This window comes from Haliotis rubra, unplaced genomic scaffold (genome assembly GCF_003918875.1).
Source record: "Haliotis rubra isolate DU_JTF1 unplaced genomic scaffold, ASM391887v1 Scf1050, whole genome shotgun sequence".
In the NCBI taxonomy this organism is placed as follows: Eukaryota; Metazoa; Mollusca; class Gastropoda; order Lepetellida; family Haliotidae; genus Haliotis; species Haliotis rubra.
The window spans coordinates 212,087-230,722 of NW_025764949.1; the positions used below are offsets into that span (position 1 = coordinate 212,087).

Genomic DNA, 18,636 nt, shown 5'->3' on the forward strand with positions numbered 1-18,636 from the left:
TAAGACCACATAAACAATTAGAGGCACAGTGTGTCCTCATGTCTGAAGTGTTGCAGTTGAGTTGTGTCCCTTGGGTGTGCCAGAATCCTATGATCATTTGTTCTAATCCCAGATGTGACTGGATTATTTTTCTGGGTTTGTTGGTGCTGTACCAGTGCTAGTGGGTTCCCAAAATGTTAACATGTCTCAGACCCAGATCACTGTGAGTGAGTGAGATGGATTTTGTGCTGCTCTTAGTAATATTCCAGGAATATCACGGTGGGGGTCACCAGAAATGGCCTTCACACATTGTACCCATGTGGGGAATCGTACTGGGGCCTTCGGTGTGACAAGCGAACACTTTAACTGCTGGGCTACTCCACTGCCCCAGATCACTCTGAGCTTTACTGGAGAAGTAAACTGACATGGCAGAATACAACTGAAGTACTGTTTAAAATTCTGTTAAGGCACTCTCTATGAAGATTCTTACTGAATGTCTAGAAAACTACAGAAAAGGCCCTGCAGTTTGGTTTTTGTGTTGCTTTTTGTTTTAAAAAAGTAAGACAAAGTTGCTTGGGAAAATACTCATTAAAACGAATGATTACAGGTGTTATATAGAAAAGTGGAAGGAGAGTATTGAAAGGTTTTAAAGTTCTGCTTCAGAAAATAGACTATCACCAATTTCACAAAGTGAAACTTGTTGCCATGGAAACTCCAAAAATCTGTTATTCCAAACTGGCACCATAAATCACCAGATCTATCTATGTGCCAAGTTTGGTGAAGAAATAAACGCAGACACTCCGGAAAAGACATTGTCCTGTGACCACTGATCAAAACGTTAGGGGATCGATTGGTTAAAATGCGGACATGATTTAACCGATAGCTCCATCTGTTTTCCATGAATCCAATCAGTTAAAGCAGACACATGATGTCGATTGGTTATGATGGCTTTGGTCCAGACATGTGCCATTAGATGAGTGATTTATTTATTTTGTTGTTTAACTCTGCACTCAGCAATATTCCAGCTATATGGTGGCGGTCGGTAAATAATCAAGTCTGGACCAGACAATCCAGTGATCAACATCATGAGCATTAATCTACACAACTGGGATACGATGACATCTGTTAACCAAGTCAGCGAGCCTGACCACCCGATCCCGTTAGTCGCCTCTTACGACAAGCATGGGTTGCTGAAGACCTAGCCCAGATCTTCACGGGTCTGTGGACGGGTGAAACTCAGCCACCATACTTGTGTATTAAACTCAGTTTAATAAACTGAGAAAGCCCTCTGCAAGACTGATCTGACATCATAGTTCAGTTAAAACGTGTGCCTGAAATTAGGGTCAATCTTGCTGGTTTGCCATTTGGCAACCTTGTGGATACTATACTCACTCACACACTCATTTACGTTGTCAAAGAAAATCTGGACAATTCATGGAAAATATTTCACCATCATTACTGCATTGATTCCATACAAAATTAGACCATAGCTACAACATACAACTTAATATCCGATAGTGTCCAAAAACAACAACACATGGAATACTTATGGACATATTTTACCTTCATGTTTAGCAACATGAGGTAAACGCTCAGGGAATCCTAAGAGGAATCCTAAGAGGAATGTATATCATACTTTCACCAAAGAGGAATTTTAGTGTAGTTTTGTTTTGAATCGTGTATAACATTATGACTATAATTTACGCCTCATCATTATAATCTTTGCACTTTCTTATGATTATACCCCAAAAGACAAAAATGTTTTTGCTATTCGCGTTTGTCTTAGCCCGACAATAAGGAAGTATTTTACAGCAGCATCGATCAATTATAAACTCTTCACTCCACTAACAGTGTTAGGAGCCAGTGGTGTCAACAAAATTTCAACCAATCAGAGTAGGCGTTATTTATGAGATACGGTTAAACACGTGTGCGGAAGTAGAGACAACTTGCACAACATATGGTGCAGAGTGAGAAACGTTGTAGACGACCAGTCTGTAAGTGAATCTTTCTTAAATTGGCAGTTTGGGCAGACGTGTTAAAGTTATTTTCTATAACAGTTGATTTTACTGACTGCATTATGTTTATCAAAAGGAAATCAGCTGTTAACATTCACGATGCTGTCCCTGTTCAACTTCAAACCTTTTTAGGCCTAAACCTACCTTTCTTCCAGCCAGAGGCAGGGCCGGTGCTCGTGCTAATGTTTTTAGATTTTCCTTAATTACCTAAGTATTTTACCATGTAAAGACAGTGATCAAATAACCAGAGCACATCTTGTTTGAGCTGAAATAATCCACAATGACGTTTGATATCATATGGCATATGCCATGGATTATGACTTGAGTTGGCAGGACGATAGCCGAATTGAATATGATAAAACTGTTTGCCAGTTTGAAAAAGATGCAGAACTGGCTTCTATTTTTTTATTCGTAAGTTCTGATGTCACTACATATGTTCATCAAAGCAAGTGACATATTAACTTCAGTTATCATCTACTGTTCATAATTTGTTACCAGATTTTCTTTATGACATATGTTTAAGGCATCCTGGTTCAGTCCCTTGTTTCCAAAAGATTAGAAGTTAAAGTCAATACTTGTTGTTACCTAGCCTGGTGTTCAGCATCAAGGGATAAAGCAAGGAAGCATATGCTTGAATCAAGTACATAATGTGTGTGAAGGGTAGTCATATTGATTGACAGCATGGTATCTCAGTGGACTAGTACTGTGAATTCAGATAAACACCAGACTGCTACATGCAGCTGCACACATATGCATGTATATTGCTATGTAAATACTATAACCATAATAACCTTCATCACATTATGATTTGTTTTCCTTTTTCAACAGATGTCACAAGTTGAGGAAACATTTAACTTGTGTTGGTGATTTAATAGCCTGACAAAGATGGCACAGCATAGTGCTGAAAGTCTTCCTATAGATATTCACTATAACAAGCTGCTTGGTAAGTATCTTGTGAGTTGTTCTCATGCTTTCACATCAAGTTAAGGTGTATTACACCACTGCATGATATCAAGGCCAACGGGGAATTGTATGGATGAACATTGACTACTTTTAAGCTGTAAGAATAAGTGGACCAAGCAATCGATCACATTTTCTCATGAATGAACACAAGGGATTTTGGAACTGCTGTTTTAGAGTCTGAAACGCTTGACAGTGGAACATATCTTAGAAGGAGGTCAGGGCCTGAAAACATGTTTGATTCTTACAAAACTCACTTCTCTTACTGAAAAGTCATGACTGAATAATTTTGGGTTACTCTGGGAAGTTTATGTTCATGATATATTGGTCATCACTTTTAAGTAGCAAGTTGCATCATGTTACACTGGATGTGAAATTTGTGAATGCAATTTCTAAATAAAACAATAAACAACAGAGAACCACATGTTTTTTCTTTATACTTATCTACATTAACAACCTGAACAGGAAAATCTAAAAAATAACGCTTAAAATAAAAATAGTTCGATGATTGCTCGCTGGTAATAAACCAACCATCAATTGTGAGATTTGAACCAATTCCCAACACAGGTAAGAATCTACCTGTACATCTCAAAATGTCATTCTGTGCCTTAAACAAGAAGTCATTAATAAGTTGGTCAAATGCTTTGTTAATCATTCACCAAATCAAACACTTTGAACATTATTTTTACTTTTGCATATCCTTTCTACATCTTTGAGATGACATTGACAGTATGTTTTGTACACTTTCATAATCAGTTCATTGTTTTCCAGTAGTGATTATTAAGATGGTATTATGTTGTGTTTTCTATTTGATGTCATTAGACTGGCTCATCAGTCGGCGTCACTGCAGCAAGGAGTGGCAGGGTGCGACTGTCGCCATCAGGGAGAAGATCAACTCAGCCATACAGGATATGCCAGAAGTGGAGGAGATATCGGCACTGCTTGAAGGAACTTGTACGTTTTAGGAACCTGTGGAGATGAGGGGTGGAATAGGTCTTCAGCAACCCATGCTTGCCACAAAAGGCAACTATGCTTGTTGTAAGAGGCGACTAACGGGATCGGGTGGTCAGGCTTGCTGACTTGGTTGACACATGTCATCGGTTCCCAATTGCGCCAATCGATGCTTATGCTGTTGATCACTGGATTGTCTGGTCCAGACTTGGTTATTTACAGGCCGCCGCCAAATAGCTGGAATATTGCTGAGTGCAGCGTAAAACTAAACTCACTAACTCATTGTACGTTTTAGGTGTATTAGTGCAGCCATTTGGTCAATGAAACTAAAAGAATATTATCAAGTCCAAACAGTTAGCAATCATGTCCACTAAGAATTTTTCTCCGTATGGTTATCGTGTTCTTTTCATGGCTTTTAAGACCAGAAAGTGCTTGAAATAAGACACAAGTATCATTGATGATATACTTGGCAGCAGATTATGCTAATGTGTTGATGAAACAAATCCCTTACCTTCGTAGAGTGAGGATAAATTGTTGGTTTGATTTATGGAACTTTATTAAACTTTTAAGGTTATGTGCATGTTTCAACTTTGAACAAGGTGCAGGTTAAATCAAGCGTCACTTAAATCAAGCCCAGTTAAATTCCCTTAATATATTAAACATGATAAAAAATAAGTTGCTATTTGAGGTTTCGTTACATGAGAGTTATTTCCCTTTCCCATGTCAGTTCACTATGGATGTTTTAGGGTGAAATGAGACAAATGCTCTTGTAATTATATTTTTTGCACAAATATTACGTCAGTGGGAAAACCCCCCAGATAACACAAAAACAACCTGAAATTAGTTAAAAGAGTACATTTATGAATGTAGTTAACATTGTTACCCTTTTTATCTGTCCTAACTCAGCAACCCATGTTTATCATAAGAGTCAAATAACGGAATGGGATGGTCAGGCTTGATGGCTTGGTTTACACGTGTCATTGTATCCCAATTGCATAGGTCGATGCTCATGATGTCAATCACTGGATTGTGTGGTCCAGACTTGATTATTTACAGACCGCTGTCATATAGCTGGAATATTGCTGAGTGGGTGTTAATCAACAAACAAATGTCTTAACTCAAATTGTTACGTTCAGTTATACCAGTCCAATATTTATCAAGGAGTTCCCTTTACCATGTTTAAGCACTCTTTGACATTGAATTTTCTCCTTTAGATATCAACTATTTCCATTGTTTGACAATCCTGGGACTTTTGAAGGAAACAGAATCAGGAAAGAAGAATATCTTTGGTCAATATTCTTCCCAACGAATGAAGGTTGGTCTTAAAATTTGGCTTGTGTTTGCAGTGTCATTATTCTGAAGTAGTTTCACTGATCAACAGCTGAGATTTGCTAAAACAGATGCTACCAGTTTTACTGTTGTAGATTAAATTTGTATTCACATAACACTTTTTAATCTTTATCATGTTTATATGAGATTGATTTAGAGATTTTATTCCGAGTTTTCTGTATGAGGTTTATTACCAGACTGTCTTTCAAATTTTGGCAACATTAATGCCCATGGTTTTGTATAACTAAGTTCATCCATCAACAGTGAATATGTATACAGTGATCTTAAACCTAACTGGATGAGCGCACGCACCCACGCACTACACACACACTCTCTCTCTCTCTGAAAGTTTATTAAATGACCATTGAAACACTTGTGAAAATGAAGTGTGCATTCCCCCTTTCTCAAAAAGCTGTACCCGCCCCTGCAGTTACCGATATTTATGTAATTTTTCAAGTAAAATTGATATTTTTATACTTATCATGACTCATGATCTTTTGCTTATCTCCCTTTCCCTTGCGAATGGTAGTGGAACACTTGAATCCCTTGATGTTCCCGAAGCAGACGTAAAAATACACTCGGCCACGAGTTACCTCCTTTTGCCCTTTCCCACGCAAACAGTAAGGTGACTAGCCTTACTTGTCACTCTCTCCCTTTTGCCCAAGTGGATGGTTGGGCGAGCACTGGAGTCCTGTATACGGCATTATATCCTTCGTCCGCATTATTCACAGCAATCACAATCATATTACGTCTACTCACGCCACGAAATGAGTAGTCAGCTAATGAAACGGGTACAAGGACATTGATGACTACTCCACGCATGAACCTAGTGTAAACCCTACCATTGCCTGATGTTGAAGCAACGTGGAGAGTAGACAGCTCCAAGACTCTGGCACATTTTGAACAAGAAATGTTGCCATTTGTTGGTTGTAATCTCATTGGTCTGAACTTTCAGTGGCTTCCCTCTCATGTGAATCCAGCCGTGTTGTTTGCTTGGTTAAAAATAGCAATTACATTGCAAACTGTCTGTGTCATGATCAACAGAGGTTTTGGAGGAATGTGTAACTCGTAACATCACCAATGTGTATACAGCAACTAGTCACTGTTGCTTTATTTTGAATCATCGTACAATATATTTTCAGGACTGGGCTGAAATAGTGAAGCTGTTTGAAAAAGATGGGGTATATCTTGGTAAGTGAATATGACCATGAGGTGATATTGATGTCATAGTCTCAATACATATAAATTTATAACAGAAGAGAAATAACCATGTATGGAAAATTAACAAGTTAAAAAAACTCAACATAGTTCGTTAATTGTAGTGTTAACTTCTTTGAGTGGCATTTTAGAAGTTGGGAAGTACAATATAGAACAAACATTATGGATAACAACTTTTTATTCGTGAGTGCGACGTTTCGATACAAATTCTTGTACCGTTGTCAAGCATAGTGGAACATGAAGAAGGGGGAAGTATATATATACTGGTTGTAACAATGTAATTATGTTGTTTTCTTTGTTACATTGTTACAACCAGTATATATATATATATAATTGTTTGTTTAAGTATTTTTATTTCCCAATGTACATTTGTTGTTGTCATAGTACGAAAGCATCATGCACAACACATCCTCGTCATCAAACATTGTGTAAGCATCACCATCAATACAATCAATCAATACATCAATACAAAACAATCATCATCGTATGTTCAGGGCGGATTTACTATAATGTATCTGTTATCCTTGCCTAAGGCTAATATGTATACCGGTACTTGTATTCAGATGCACTTGTCAAATTGTATTATACTTATATAACATCCAGGTTGGTATAATTAGCAAAAAGTGTATGGAAGGAAGAAACCAGTATATATATACTTCCCCCTTCTTCATGTTCCATTATGCTTGACAACGGTACAAGAATCTGTATCAAAACGTCGCACTCATGAATAAAAAGAAGTTGTTATCCATAAAGTTTGTTCTAAATTGTAGTGTTATTTCATTTTGTTCAGCCCCTTAGATTTGTTAGCACAATCATAATTTCCTGTTTCAGGGGAGGTGGCACAGATGATATCCCGGAATGTTAATTATGAAATTCCTGCGCTGAAGAAACAAATAGCAAAATGTCAACAAATTCAGAAGGTATGATTTCAGAATTTCAAATTAGCCTGCTTTAAGATTCCTTGATGGTTTAAACTTGTTATTGTGAAACTGCACTTGTTTGTGAAGTGTATTTAGAAATAAGGATCCTTTGAGTATTTTCCATGTTTTTCATTGTTTCCTTGTGCTTGGCAGGAGATACTGTACAGGTGTCTTGTTGCGGGCTTTATTAAATGTGGAACATGGGTGACCCTGAGTTGTAGATATTCAAAGACTCCTGAACCTCGTTGCTTAGTGCTTTAATCAGCAATATAAAGCATTGGTCTGTAATATAGTGTGAGTGGATGGGTATGGATTTACACCGCTTTTAGCAATATTTGAGCAATGCTGCTGGAGGGGGCACCAGGAAAAGGCTTCACACATTGCACCCATCTGGGGAGTGGAATCTGGACTTTTGGCATGATGAGTGAATGCTTTACCCTCTGAGCTAGCCCTCCAGCCCTTGTCTGTGAAAAATGTCTGGACCAGATAATCCAATGACTGATTTATGTTCATTCAGGGAACTGAGAATGACATTTGATGTTTATGTGTTTGTTTGCACTCGGCAATATCCTGCTATATGGCGGCGGTCTGTAAACAATCGAGTGTGGACCAGAGAGTCCTGTGACTGGGCTTTGATCTAAGAATTTGGGATATGATGACGTGTCAACCAAGTCCACGAGCCTGACCACCCAGTCCCATTAGTTGCCTTTTACGACAAGCATTGCTGAGGACCAATTCAAATCTGGATCTTCACATGACATTTGACCCATTGTCAAGGTTGATAATGATGTAGCATTATGAGCATCTTGGCAGGTGTGGAATTTGGTGCTTCACATATGAGGTTCAGTTTATAATTTCAATGTTATGTTGTGTTGCAGGATTGTACCAGGAAGGAGGCTGATTACAGTAGCAACCAATCAGAACTGAGGCGGAAGTATGATGCGTCCTGTAAACAGATGGGGATAGAGGTATGACCTGCTGCCTTGTGGTGTTGGTGATGGGAAATTCCATGATAATGATCATTAAGAATATCTACAAATTCAGGGGATGTAAATGTCAGTATTCTAGATAATCACAATATACTAAATATCATTCTGCAATATATTCTTTTTCTGTTTGTGTGAAAATGATAGGTATTGTATTGTTTGAGCTCTACCATATTTAACAGGGCATTGAGTTATAGATGATGATTGTTGTTTATAATTATGTTTGTTTCAGGGAAAGAAGATAAAGTCAGAGTTAGCTGCCCTTGTTAGAGATCTTCCCACAGAATATCAGAAAATGGCAAAGACAACAAAGTCTCTTCAATCGGCTGTAGATTATTATCTAAACTTTGTATCATATGTTATGAAAAGGTAAACTTGGTTGATGTGTGCAGTTGTATTGTCCAATCAGCTTGTTTGGTGTTTAGTGGGTGTAGCTGTATTGTCCAATCAGCTTGTTTGGTGTTTAGTGTGTGTAGCTGTATTGTCCAATCAGCTTGTTTGGTGTTTAGTGGGTGTAGCTGTATTGTCCAATCAGCTTGTTTGGTGTTTAGTGGGTGTAGCTGTATTGTCCAATCAGCTTGTTTGGTGTTTAGTGGGTGTAGCTGTATTGTCCAATCAGCTTGTTTTGTGTTTAGTGGGTGTAGCTGTATTGTCCAATCAGCTTGTTTTGTGTTTAGTGGGTGTAGCTGTATTGTCCAATCAGCTTGTTTGGTGTTTAGTGTTAGTGTATTGTCCAATCAGCTGTATTGTCCAATCAATCAGCTTGTTTTGTGTTTAGTGTGTGTAGCTGTATTGTCCAATCAGCTTGTTTTGTGTTTAGTGTGTAGCTGTATTGTCCAATCAGCTTGTTTGGTGTTTTGTGTGAGCCTTTTAACAATAATGTCTAATTTGACAAGATAATTTCACTAAAGTTAAAAAGGTTACCAAAAGGTACCATTTGAAGTCATTTCCCAAATGAATCTATAGTTTATATGAAATAAAAGCGAGTTGAAATAGTTTCAGTCCCTTTTAATAACTGACAAGAAACGTGAAACACTGGTCAAGTAAACAGTTTAAACATAAACTCAGTGAAACTGCAAGTCTGCACCCAAACAATGAGAAGAATCAAAGTGAACCATTCTGGTACTTACTGTATTTTACGCTGCGTATTTATCAGCAGAATTCAATTGCTAAACTATCGATGGTCACCCATACTGTCGATGCATCGATAGTTTTTCGTTTCTGCCATCAATTAATTGCTATTGGAGACTGAACAATTACAATCCATTGATAGTTTGATGCATCATTACAACCCTAGTTTCAAATGTGAGGTATAATTATATTTGGAACCTAGTGTCTTACCTTTCAAATGAGTGAATTTAAAGGAAAACAGGGTTATCTCCTTAACTTGTCTTGCATCATCAACAACATCAACAGAACATGCTTATTTTTGTATTAGAGACATAAATCTAAGCAGCATTTTTGTAAAATCATTTTCTTCTCTGGAAAGGATGACTTCAAAACCTGTGTTGTGATTTCAGCAACAAGTTTGAATCTGAATCCCTCCAGTTTCTGAAGTTTGTCGTATCTCATGGTGATGTGACGACGTACCAGTGGCGTACAGGAAGTGCTCCTGACAGGGTTGAAGACACAAATATACAGATTGACACAACTGATGAACAGGAAGTTGTTGAGGAGGCAGGAGATGTAAGGATGTGTTTATTGATTTGGTCATTAAGGGTTTTCTTTTCCATTTAGTTGTGATGTGTCTTTATGCTTTTCAAATCTCACTTATACAATTTTGTTTGAGAAGCTAGTAAGATGGCTATTGTCTCTGTTGACAGTTTATCAAAAAGAGTGTTTTAAAATCACCAAAGATTTTTTGTTGTTTACTGATTTGGTAGTCCGAGAGTCGGGATTGTGATAAAATATTGTAGAGAAAACATTCTCCATGGCACCCCCATACTTATCAACACATATATACCACAGTGTAAATTTTGATCTTTCAGTGCCAGCAACTGTCTACTGTCTCTAAACCTTTGTTTTCTTGAAAGTTTTTAATGTTTTCCATTCAGTATCCATTCTTTCTTCCTTAAATAAATCACACTTGGACAATGTTGTTTTAGGTCGTCTGTGTTGACAGTTTGTGATTTAAAATCACGGAAACTTTTAGTTAAACGCTTCATATGTTTAAACAAAGAACATGCACTTAGATCTCTCAGAACTTTCATTCCATCATACATCTATCTCTTAAATGATTAGTCAGTTGTGAACCGTTTGAGCCTCTATATTTGTCTACCCGATAAGATCCTGGATAGAATTGGTCTTCAATAACCATGCTTGTCATAAGAGGCGATTAACGGAATCAGGTGTTAAAAATCGCTGACTTTGTTGACACATGTCATCATATCCCAGTTGCGAAGATCACTGGATTGTCTGGTCTTGACTTGATTATTCACAGACCAACGCCATATAGCTGGAATATTGTGGCGTAAAACTAAACTCACTCACTCACTCACTTGTTGCTTGACCACGAATCGGCTCTGAATCTGTCATGAATCCCACAAATACCTGCCGAAGCAAGTACGGAGCAAGTCCAGACTTAATTATTTACTGACTGCTGCCATATTTCTTGAATACTGCTGAGTGCTACGTTAAACAACAACCAACCAATCTTTATTTGTCAATTCATGTATGCAGTCCGTTAGCAATCTGTTGTGTACCAAGATTTCCTTTGCAGGTACATAGGTACTGTCACTGTCATCCTTAATTTCAATCACACATGCAAATTGCGTTCTGTTGTCTGGACTATGGTCTACACCATGTCTCTGTGTCAGATTGACTGGGGAGGCGAAGAAGAGCAGATAGACTTTGGTGATGATATAAACCTTGACATCACTGACATCACCGTGGAAAGCGGCGGAGCAGAAACTGAGCTCAAGGTAATTATCACATGTTAAGGCACATGATAATATTCAGTGTATAAATTCAGCATGAAATATGACAGCCTATCTTTACAAGTGTCCAGTAATATTCCTCCATCTCTGCAGGGGGGATGATGATAATGGTATTGACTACGGTGACTTGGTTGACGAAGGAGCTAAGGACGCCACAGTGGATACTGCAGGTAAATAATGGTCACATGTTTGTAGAGCGTCTAAGATCCACCTCAGAGATGTACATTGGCACTATTATAGGTTTAAAAAATTTTAAACATTGATAATGTGTAATACAAACGACGGATGGCTCAGACAATTTGCGTTCACATGTATGTGTGATAAGTAACACATTTCTGATGCCTCTCATTTTGGCACGTTTCTAAAGGTTAGGGCTCAGGATGTTGACCTTTGGTCCAAAACTCACGGATGAGTGAAGAAAAAAGGTTGAAGTCCCGTCTGTTTTGATAATTTAGCAATTAACATGGGATTATACAGACAGGGAAGGGTCTACGTGTTGTTAGAAGAAGATAATCCGGATTATGTGGATGAGAGCACACCTAATGAGAAAATGAGGCAAATATATGTATAAAGATACTGTTTTATTTCAGTCTCGGTTCACTGTGTATATATACATTAAAATATAAAATACATAGAAGGCGTAAGCCACGAGGGGTAACAAGGGACTATACAGACAGATTTGCCTTATCCATGTTACAACATGCTACATTTTACAGGAATTATAAATAATTATATTACAAAATATGTACACATTTTTTAAAGATGTGAAAGATGAGAATAAGCAAATTGTCTAATAGTTAACATTCCATTTTGAAGCTGGTGTCTCAGTTCTTGAAGACGACGTTCTAGGTCTCTGTATTTCGTCTTCCATCAGGCACCAGCCTTGTAATAACACGTCATGGAGATTAGTGGGTGTGTGTGTGTGTGTGTGTGTGTGTTTAACTCTAAAACTTTCTGAAAACTGCATTCAGTCATCTGTTGCTAAATATTGCATTTGTAACTTTTTGCCAGAACTCCTGGTTGAAGCTGTGGTTTAGTCAGTAATGTTAACTTTGGGATGCCCAAATATCGAGCATCTAAATTAAATGCATTTTCAAATCTAATATCCTCACCTCCGATCAAATGTCATCATGTCAATTTGCTGTACATTTTGAAACAAAAGTTATTCGACCGAGATATTCCTTGTATTGGAATTCATTTTGTATTTTTACAACATCTGAAAAAGGACTGGCAAATCTCTAACACAGGTAATTCAATTAAATATTAATGAGGATACAATAAGCTTTGCTACAATGAACACGTTCATAATTAACTAACGGATATAATGAAAAATTGTTTTTCAAGGCCTCTTACTGAAAATTTTAGTTGAACACAAACTATGGTTGTAGCGAACTAAAATAAGTGGTCCCTTTGAATTTGTTACAACTGTAGTTACCTGTATTTCTGAAGTCTAGTGAATTGATGTTCTTTGATGGCAGGGCGGTGGGGTAGTCTAGTGGTTAAAGCATTTGCTCATCACACCAAACACCTGGGTTTGAATCCCCACGTGGGTACAATGTGTGAAGCCCATTTCTGGTGTCCCTAGATGTTGATATTGCTGGAATATTGCTAAAAGCGTTGTAAAACTATATTCACTCCCTCACAGGTGATGGTGTAGCAAGAGGGAAAGATGCCCTGTCTGTTCTGGACAACCCTGACACAAGGAACGAATTTATCAACGACCTGTTAGAGGTAACTTTAGAATCAGTTTCTTCTCATTGTTGGATGATCACATGATGTAGAAAGAGCAGGATATACACTGAACAAGACTGTTGGCAATCTTATATACATTAGGGGATATTTTTCTTAAGTTTTGTGCTGAATCTTCACTACAAGAATCTGTCCCCAAATATATCATCATGTTCATGATCCCTTTCTTTATTTGCTCAGCATACATATATCATGTTTACCCCTATAAGGACCATCAAGATTTAATGCTTAGTTTTGCATTGAATGCAGTCTCGATTGCAATGTTAAATACCTCTGAATTCATATATCAATGTGAACTTGAAAATACCAGTATGATAATTCAGGGAGTCTTGTATTTGAGGGTCACTGGGAGGGTCACATTGGAATTTTTACAAAAAAGTATTTGGACTTTTTCTGGAGTCCCTGTGGATGCACTAATAAATTTTCTTGCATCCATTGTCAATTTTTATACGTATAGGATGCAGGAATTCCTGTCCTGTAAATCCCTGATAATTGTTTCCAATTTTGCTGATAGAGGTACTTGATAGAGTATCCAGGATAAATCCATGATATGAAACTTGTTGTTGTTTAGTTGGAAGCCTTCCTCACTCAGAGGTTGTCAGACATGGGGTCGGAGGAGGATGTGTTAGCTGGGAGTCAGTTCCAGTCTGCGCCGTCTGCCATACAGATTGATGCTTCCAAGGTCAAGGACATGTTGAATAATGTCAAAGCCATATTGGAGAAGTTGACCTCTGTACAGATGCAGCACCTGTTGTTGATTAGGAATTCTCCCAGGTAAGTGTCACTTTGATGAGGTGATGCTCCCTCACTGTTGTATGACCTGTATCCGTGGAAACCCTCGGTAAGGTATTTTCCAGATTTTTAACCAAGGGCAGATAATTAACTTGCTTTCTTACTCTCAAAAGTGTACCAACTGCACATGACACAAGATGTGTTTTCATGTTCATGAAGGTAGAATATTGTAAGGCACTTTGGGTTGGTTGGAGTGCAGTTAAGATATTACTCTACTGTCACTCTTCCGTGAAATTGCTGCCCAAAGTAGATTGTACCTGTAACACTGGAATGCAGCAACAATACTCATTGAGTCCATCTTATCTCACATTCTCTGTGGCACCAGTGAAGATTTCGCTGTGCTGCCAGTGAAGATTTCAGTTACAATTGGTCTTAAGCAAGCCATACTTGTCGTAAGAGGTGACTAATGGGATCGGGGATCGGGGGTCAGGCTCACTGACTTGGCTGACACGTCATCATTTCCCAGTTGTGTAGTTCGATGCTCATGCTGTTGATGACTGGATTGTCTGGTCCAGACGTATTTACAGACTGCTGCCATATAGCTGGAATATTGCTGTATTAAACAACATACTCATTGTCTGTGGCACATTGCTTGAGTATTAATAAAAGCAGATGAAAATGATAGTCACACACTCTCTCCTTTCGGTAGTTCCCTGTGGAATATTGATGGAATATTGCTCATAATGGCGTAAACCTGGGCTCACCCACTGCCTCCTTTCTCTAGTTCCCTGTGAAATATTAATGAAATGTGTCTCAAAGTAGCTTAAAGGCACAATGTCACACATTTTCAACACTAGTTTGGCCTATATTATATATATTGGGCATATGCACACAATTGAGCTTCCTATTGATACATTATTATCCCTTACGACTTGCCTGAAATTGATAATTGAAACTTTCAGGCAAACAGATTCCAAACACATGACACTTGCCATATATGGAATGTAAACGATTGCTCTGTACATCGGAAACTGTCACATGTGTTATCTGTGTTTGCCAAACTGGCCTCAATCACAAGTTGGGTTATAGGATATTTGTAAAGCGCCCTCCAAGGGACAAAACTCTGTGGGGTTTGTTTGAAGTAATGTCTGGCCGATAGAGGGTGGGAGCGTTGATTTAATGCAACGTTGCATTTATGCATTAATTCAATCAAACTTTTTCATTTAATATTGTAATCTAAATATGTAATTATTTTGGGAATAAATTATATGTCAGCTTCCCTGAGGGCTGATAGTTTCATTGAGAGAAATGCATTATGTATTTTTAGAGAAATGTGGTGTGACATTGTGCCTTTAACCTATGCTCACATACTTGCCCTGCTCAGATATGTGGAGAGACTGAAGGACTCGCTGAAGCAGACCCTCACCCTGGCGGACAAGATGGTGTTCTATGAGAAGGAGATGGTTGTGAAGCGGAAGGAAGCGTTGGAGGAACAGGGTCAGCTGGAACCCAAACTGGACGTCCTGATCAGCAAGACAAAGGTCATGCAGAAACAGGTGAGTTATTGTGATGTTTTATTCACCGGCCACCGGCCCATTATACAGGTACAGAGCTTGACTGACAGGAGTGCTGAGGACAAACATGAAGTAGCGCCTTGAGCATGTACAAGTTGCGTGGACATGTGCACTATACAGATATCCTATAATTATACATTGACACTATTCGTTGTATAGGCAAGACAATACAATCAATACAAGATGTTGCTTAACAACTGTTTTTTCTTTGAAAAGGAATTCATTTTTTCAAACTGAGAAAAACCTTACAAATTCTCAAAACTAACAATGTATAATAATTTAAAGGATATACACATGTTAATCTTATTTTTGACTACTGCACGTAAGTTACTGAGCATGGTCACAGAATTTGCTGATCGTATCGGATGAACCGGTTCGTGAAAAGTGTACCGCAATATATCGTATTGTGAAGTTCGAATTGCAATATACCGGTTAACCGTTATTATCACCCGCCCCTAGGAAAAAGACTGGAGCATGATAGTAGTCTGTAAATTATCAATCCTGGACCAGACAATCCAGTGATTGACATAGTGAGTTTAATCTAGCTGGAATATTGCTATACGGTGATAAACAAACACAATATGTCTTTTTAAGATATTCTTTTGTTTTGTAGATGGAAGGTGAGATATCGAAGAAGTACAAGGATCGATCGGTCAACATCATGGGAGAGATTAACACGATATGATGGAAGCTTTACAATGTACAATATGGAGGGGAACATTGCTGTGAATGAATGAACATTGGTAGAGTATGAATGAACACACTGATAATACAACAGGAATAGTCATGGGATTGCTGATCCGCTGTGCCACCTTGATACTCACTCTGTCATCAGTGTCATTAAGACACCATACAGACTTGTGAGTGAGTGAGTGAGTGAGCTTACACTGTCATCTCTGCTTTAAGACACCATTCAGACTTGTGAGTGAGTGAGTGAGCTTACACTGTGATCTCTGCTTTAAGTCACTGTACAGACTTGTGAGTGAGTGAGTGAGCTTACACTGTCATCTCTGCTTTAAGACACCATACAGACTTGTGAGTGAGTGAGCTTACACTGTCATCTCTGCTCTAAGACACCGTACAGACTTGTGAGTGAGTGAGCTCACACTGTCATCTCTGCTTTAAGACACCATACAGACTTTGCAACTTACCCAAGTTCATTGTGCCACAAATGTAACATTAGGCTTCTCCTGGTCTCACTTTGGGAGGGGAATCTTTGATTATGTTAAAAACTAGGTATTCAGAGCGGTTACTCTGTCTAAGGTGTATCACATTCCTCAGACATTAAGAGGGATAGTTGGGTAGTCTAGTGGTCAAAGTGTTTGCTTGTTGTGCTGAAGACCCAGGTTGGATTCCCTACATGGGTGTGGAGCCCATTTCTGGTGTCCCAACCATGATTTGTGGAATATTGCTAATAATGGCATAAAACTATACTCACTCACTCACTCACTTCACTACAGCATTAGTAAGACAACGTCATATTACTGTAACACTGACTCGCTCTTAACCTTTATTCCATCCATATTTCACAGCTGACTTCTGCTTTCATTTGTGTGCGTGAGGAATGAACAGCATTCAATATACAGGGTTCCAACTGATCAACATTGTGCCGCACTTGATCTGTATATATTTTGCGACATCTTGACAGCAGATTTGTACAGCAGGAGATATCAACCGAGGTTAAAACTTTATTCACTATGCTTCATGACTGAATTGTCTCTATTGTGTGGAGCACAGGTATTTATACTGATCACAATAACTGGAGAATCACTGAAAAAAATAATTATGGTACCAAATGTTTTTTGTTCTGGAAATTTGTCAGAACTCTTGAAGAATCATGACATTTGATTGTGTATACTTTTATGATAATAGAAGCTGTTATTTATTGTTCTGTTGTATTCATAGTTACCTGTAAATAATGGAAACAAGGCATTAAAATATTGATTGAGAACTGTATTTTGTGATGATATTGTGTCGTCAGCTTATAATCATGTACTGACTTCAGTGGTTAGAACCATTCATCTCCACTTGCCACTTTCAGCAAACTCCTAGAAGATTCGCCCCTCTCGATGCTTGTTAAAATCAGATCACTTGTAATGAGTGCGGTGCTTTGATAAAAATAATCTCAAGTACTTAGATCGTTTCTGGCATTATGTCATTTGCCTCGTGTAGTTTTTAGTAAGGATAATACCATGGACGGTGAGAGATTCAAATACACGCACGTGCGTTGGTTTACAGAACGGCTCCCATGGGTCCAACTGAGTGTATTTCTGATGATCTTGCAGGCTTGTTTTGGAGATTGTGTGTGCGCTTTTTTACACATATTTAAGAAATATACAAGAAGGCTATCAAAAAGTTTTGAGCCAACTGACTCACTCACATAAATGTAATATTGACATGCACATGTCCCTAGATATGTGAATGATAAGAGTCCGGGTAGAATAGGTTTCAGAATGGTTTATATCATTAAAGCATAAATGTGGTGAAGGGGTAGCCTACTGGTTAAAAGTGGTCAGTTTCTCATCTGACTTGCGACACATGTCATCGGTTCCCACATGGGATCGATGCTCAAGCCTTGATGACTGGATTGTCTGGTCCAGCTGTCGATATTGCTGGAATATTGCTATATAGCTGGAACCCAACTGACTCACTCACATAAATGTAATATTGACATGCACTCATCACTAGTTTCTGGCCATGTGACATCTCGAGGGCCGCCCCATGAGCCTCAGTACGCATACTGCTGTCAATTGCTGTTCAATGTGCCTCAACTGGAAATAAGGTCATGAATCCGATGCACAGCTGTTTGGTGCTTCAGAACTCAAAAAGAGTGCATTGATGACAACATAAACTTCCCTGACAGTGATTCCCTGCCCAAAGATGACAGAGACACGCCCTACTACATCCTGGGGGATGATGCTTTTCCCCTGAGGACTTTCCTCATGAAACACTATGGCATTAGGGGTCCGGGCAATGACATGCTGGTGGCCAACTACAGATTATCCAGGGGCAGACGTGTGCTGGTTTGGAATAGTGGCCAACAGATGGAGTTGCTTCCTGGGCACCCTGGAACAAGGACCTGATGTGGTGCGGCTACTGGTTGAGACAAAAGTCATCCTCCACAACTTACTGAGGATCAGGTTCCCTGCATGCCCGAGGCACTCCATGAACATTAACCTATCTGGGCGGGTGACCTAAGGCACATCAGGCGCTTTCAGCTTCTCCTGGCGGTCCTTGCAGGTTAGACTAACGTTTAGTCCCTGAATATATATAATTTTGATAGTAGC

The 18,636-nt window shown here is 38.6% G+C and overlaps 1 protein-coding gene across 2 annotated transcripts; it reads left to right on the forward strand.

Moving 5' to 3' along the window:
- The first annotated feature begins 1,901 nt into the window (after positions 1-1,901).
- Positions 1,902-17,300, forward strand: LOC124276456 (CDK5 regulatory subunit-associated protein 3-like). 2 transcript variants are annotated; one of them, XM_046712110.1, is made up of 16 exons: positions 1,911-1,973; positions 2,518-2,653; positions 2,823-2,937; positions 3,777-3,908; positions 5,120-5,220; positions 6,377-6,425; positions 7,284-7,372; positions 8,251-8,340; positions 8,591-8,727; positions 9,879-10,044; positions 11,175-11,279; positions 11,389-11,464; positions 12,940-13,025; positions 13,615-13,817; positions 15,160-15,331; positions 15,963-17,300. In XM_046712110.1, the coding sequence occupies exons 3-16, from the start codon at positions 2,880-2,882 to the stop codon at positions 16,032-16,034; spliced, it is 1,536 nt and encodes a 511-aa protein (XP_046568066.1). In that variant the 5' UTR covers positions 1,911-1,973; positions 2,518-2,653; positions 2,823-2,879; the 3' UTR covers positions 16,035-17,300. The 2 variants fall into 2 exon arrangements, with proteins under 2 accessions (XP_046568067.1, XP_046568066.1); XM_046712111.1 differs by lacking the exon at positions 2,518-2,653 and having other exon boundaries at positions 1,902-1,973.
- The last annotated feature ends 1,336 nt before the right edge of the window (positions 17,301-18,636 follow it).

Excerpts from the sequence above, each read along its gene's own strand:
- LOC124276456 (XM_046712111.1), top strand. The coding sequence starts at position 2,880 with ATGGCACAGCATAGTGCTGAAAGTCTTCCTATAGATATTCACTATAAC. Across the intron at positions 11,465-12,939 it reads CGCCACAGTGGATACTGCAG|GTGATGGTGTAGCAAGAGGG; the intron begins GTAAATAATGGT and ends ACTCCCTCACAG. Across the intron at positions 15,332-15,962 it reads CAAAGGTCATGCAGAAACAG|ATGGAAGGTGAGATATCGAA; the intron begins GTGAGTTATTGT and ends TTTGTTTTGTAG.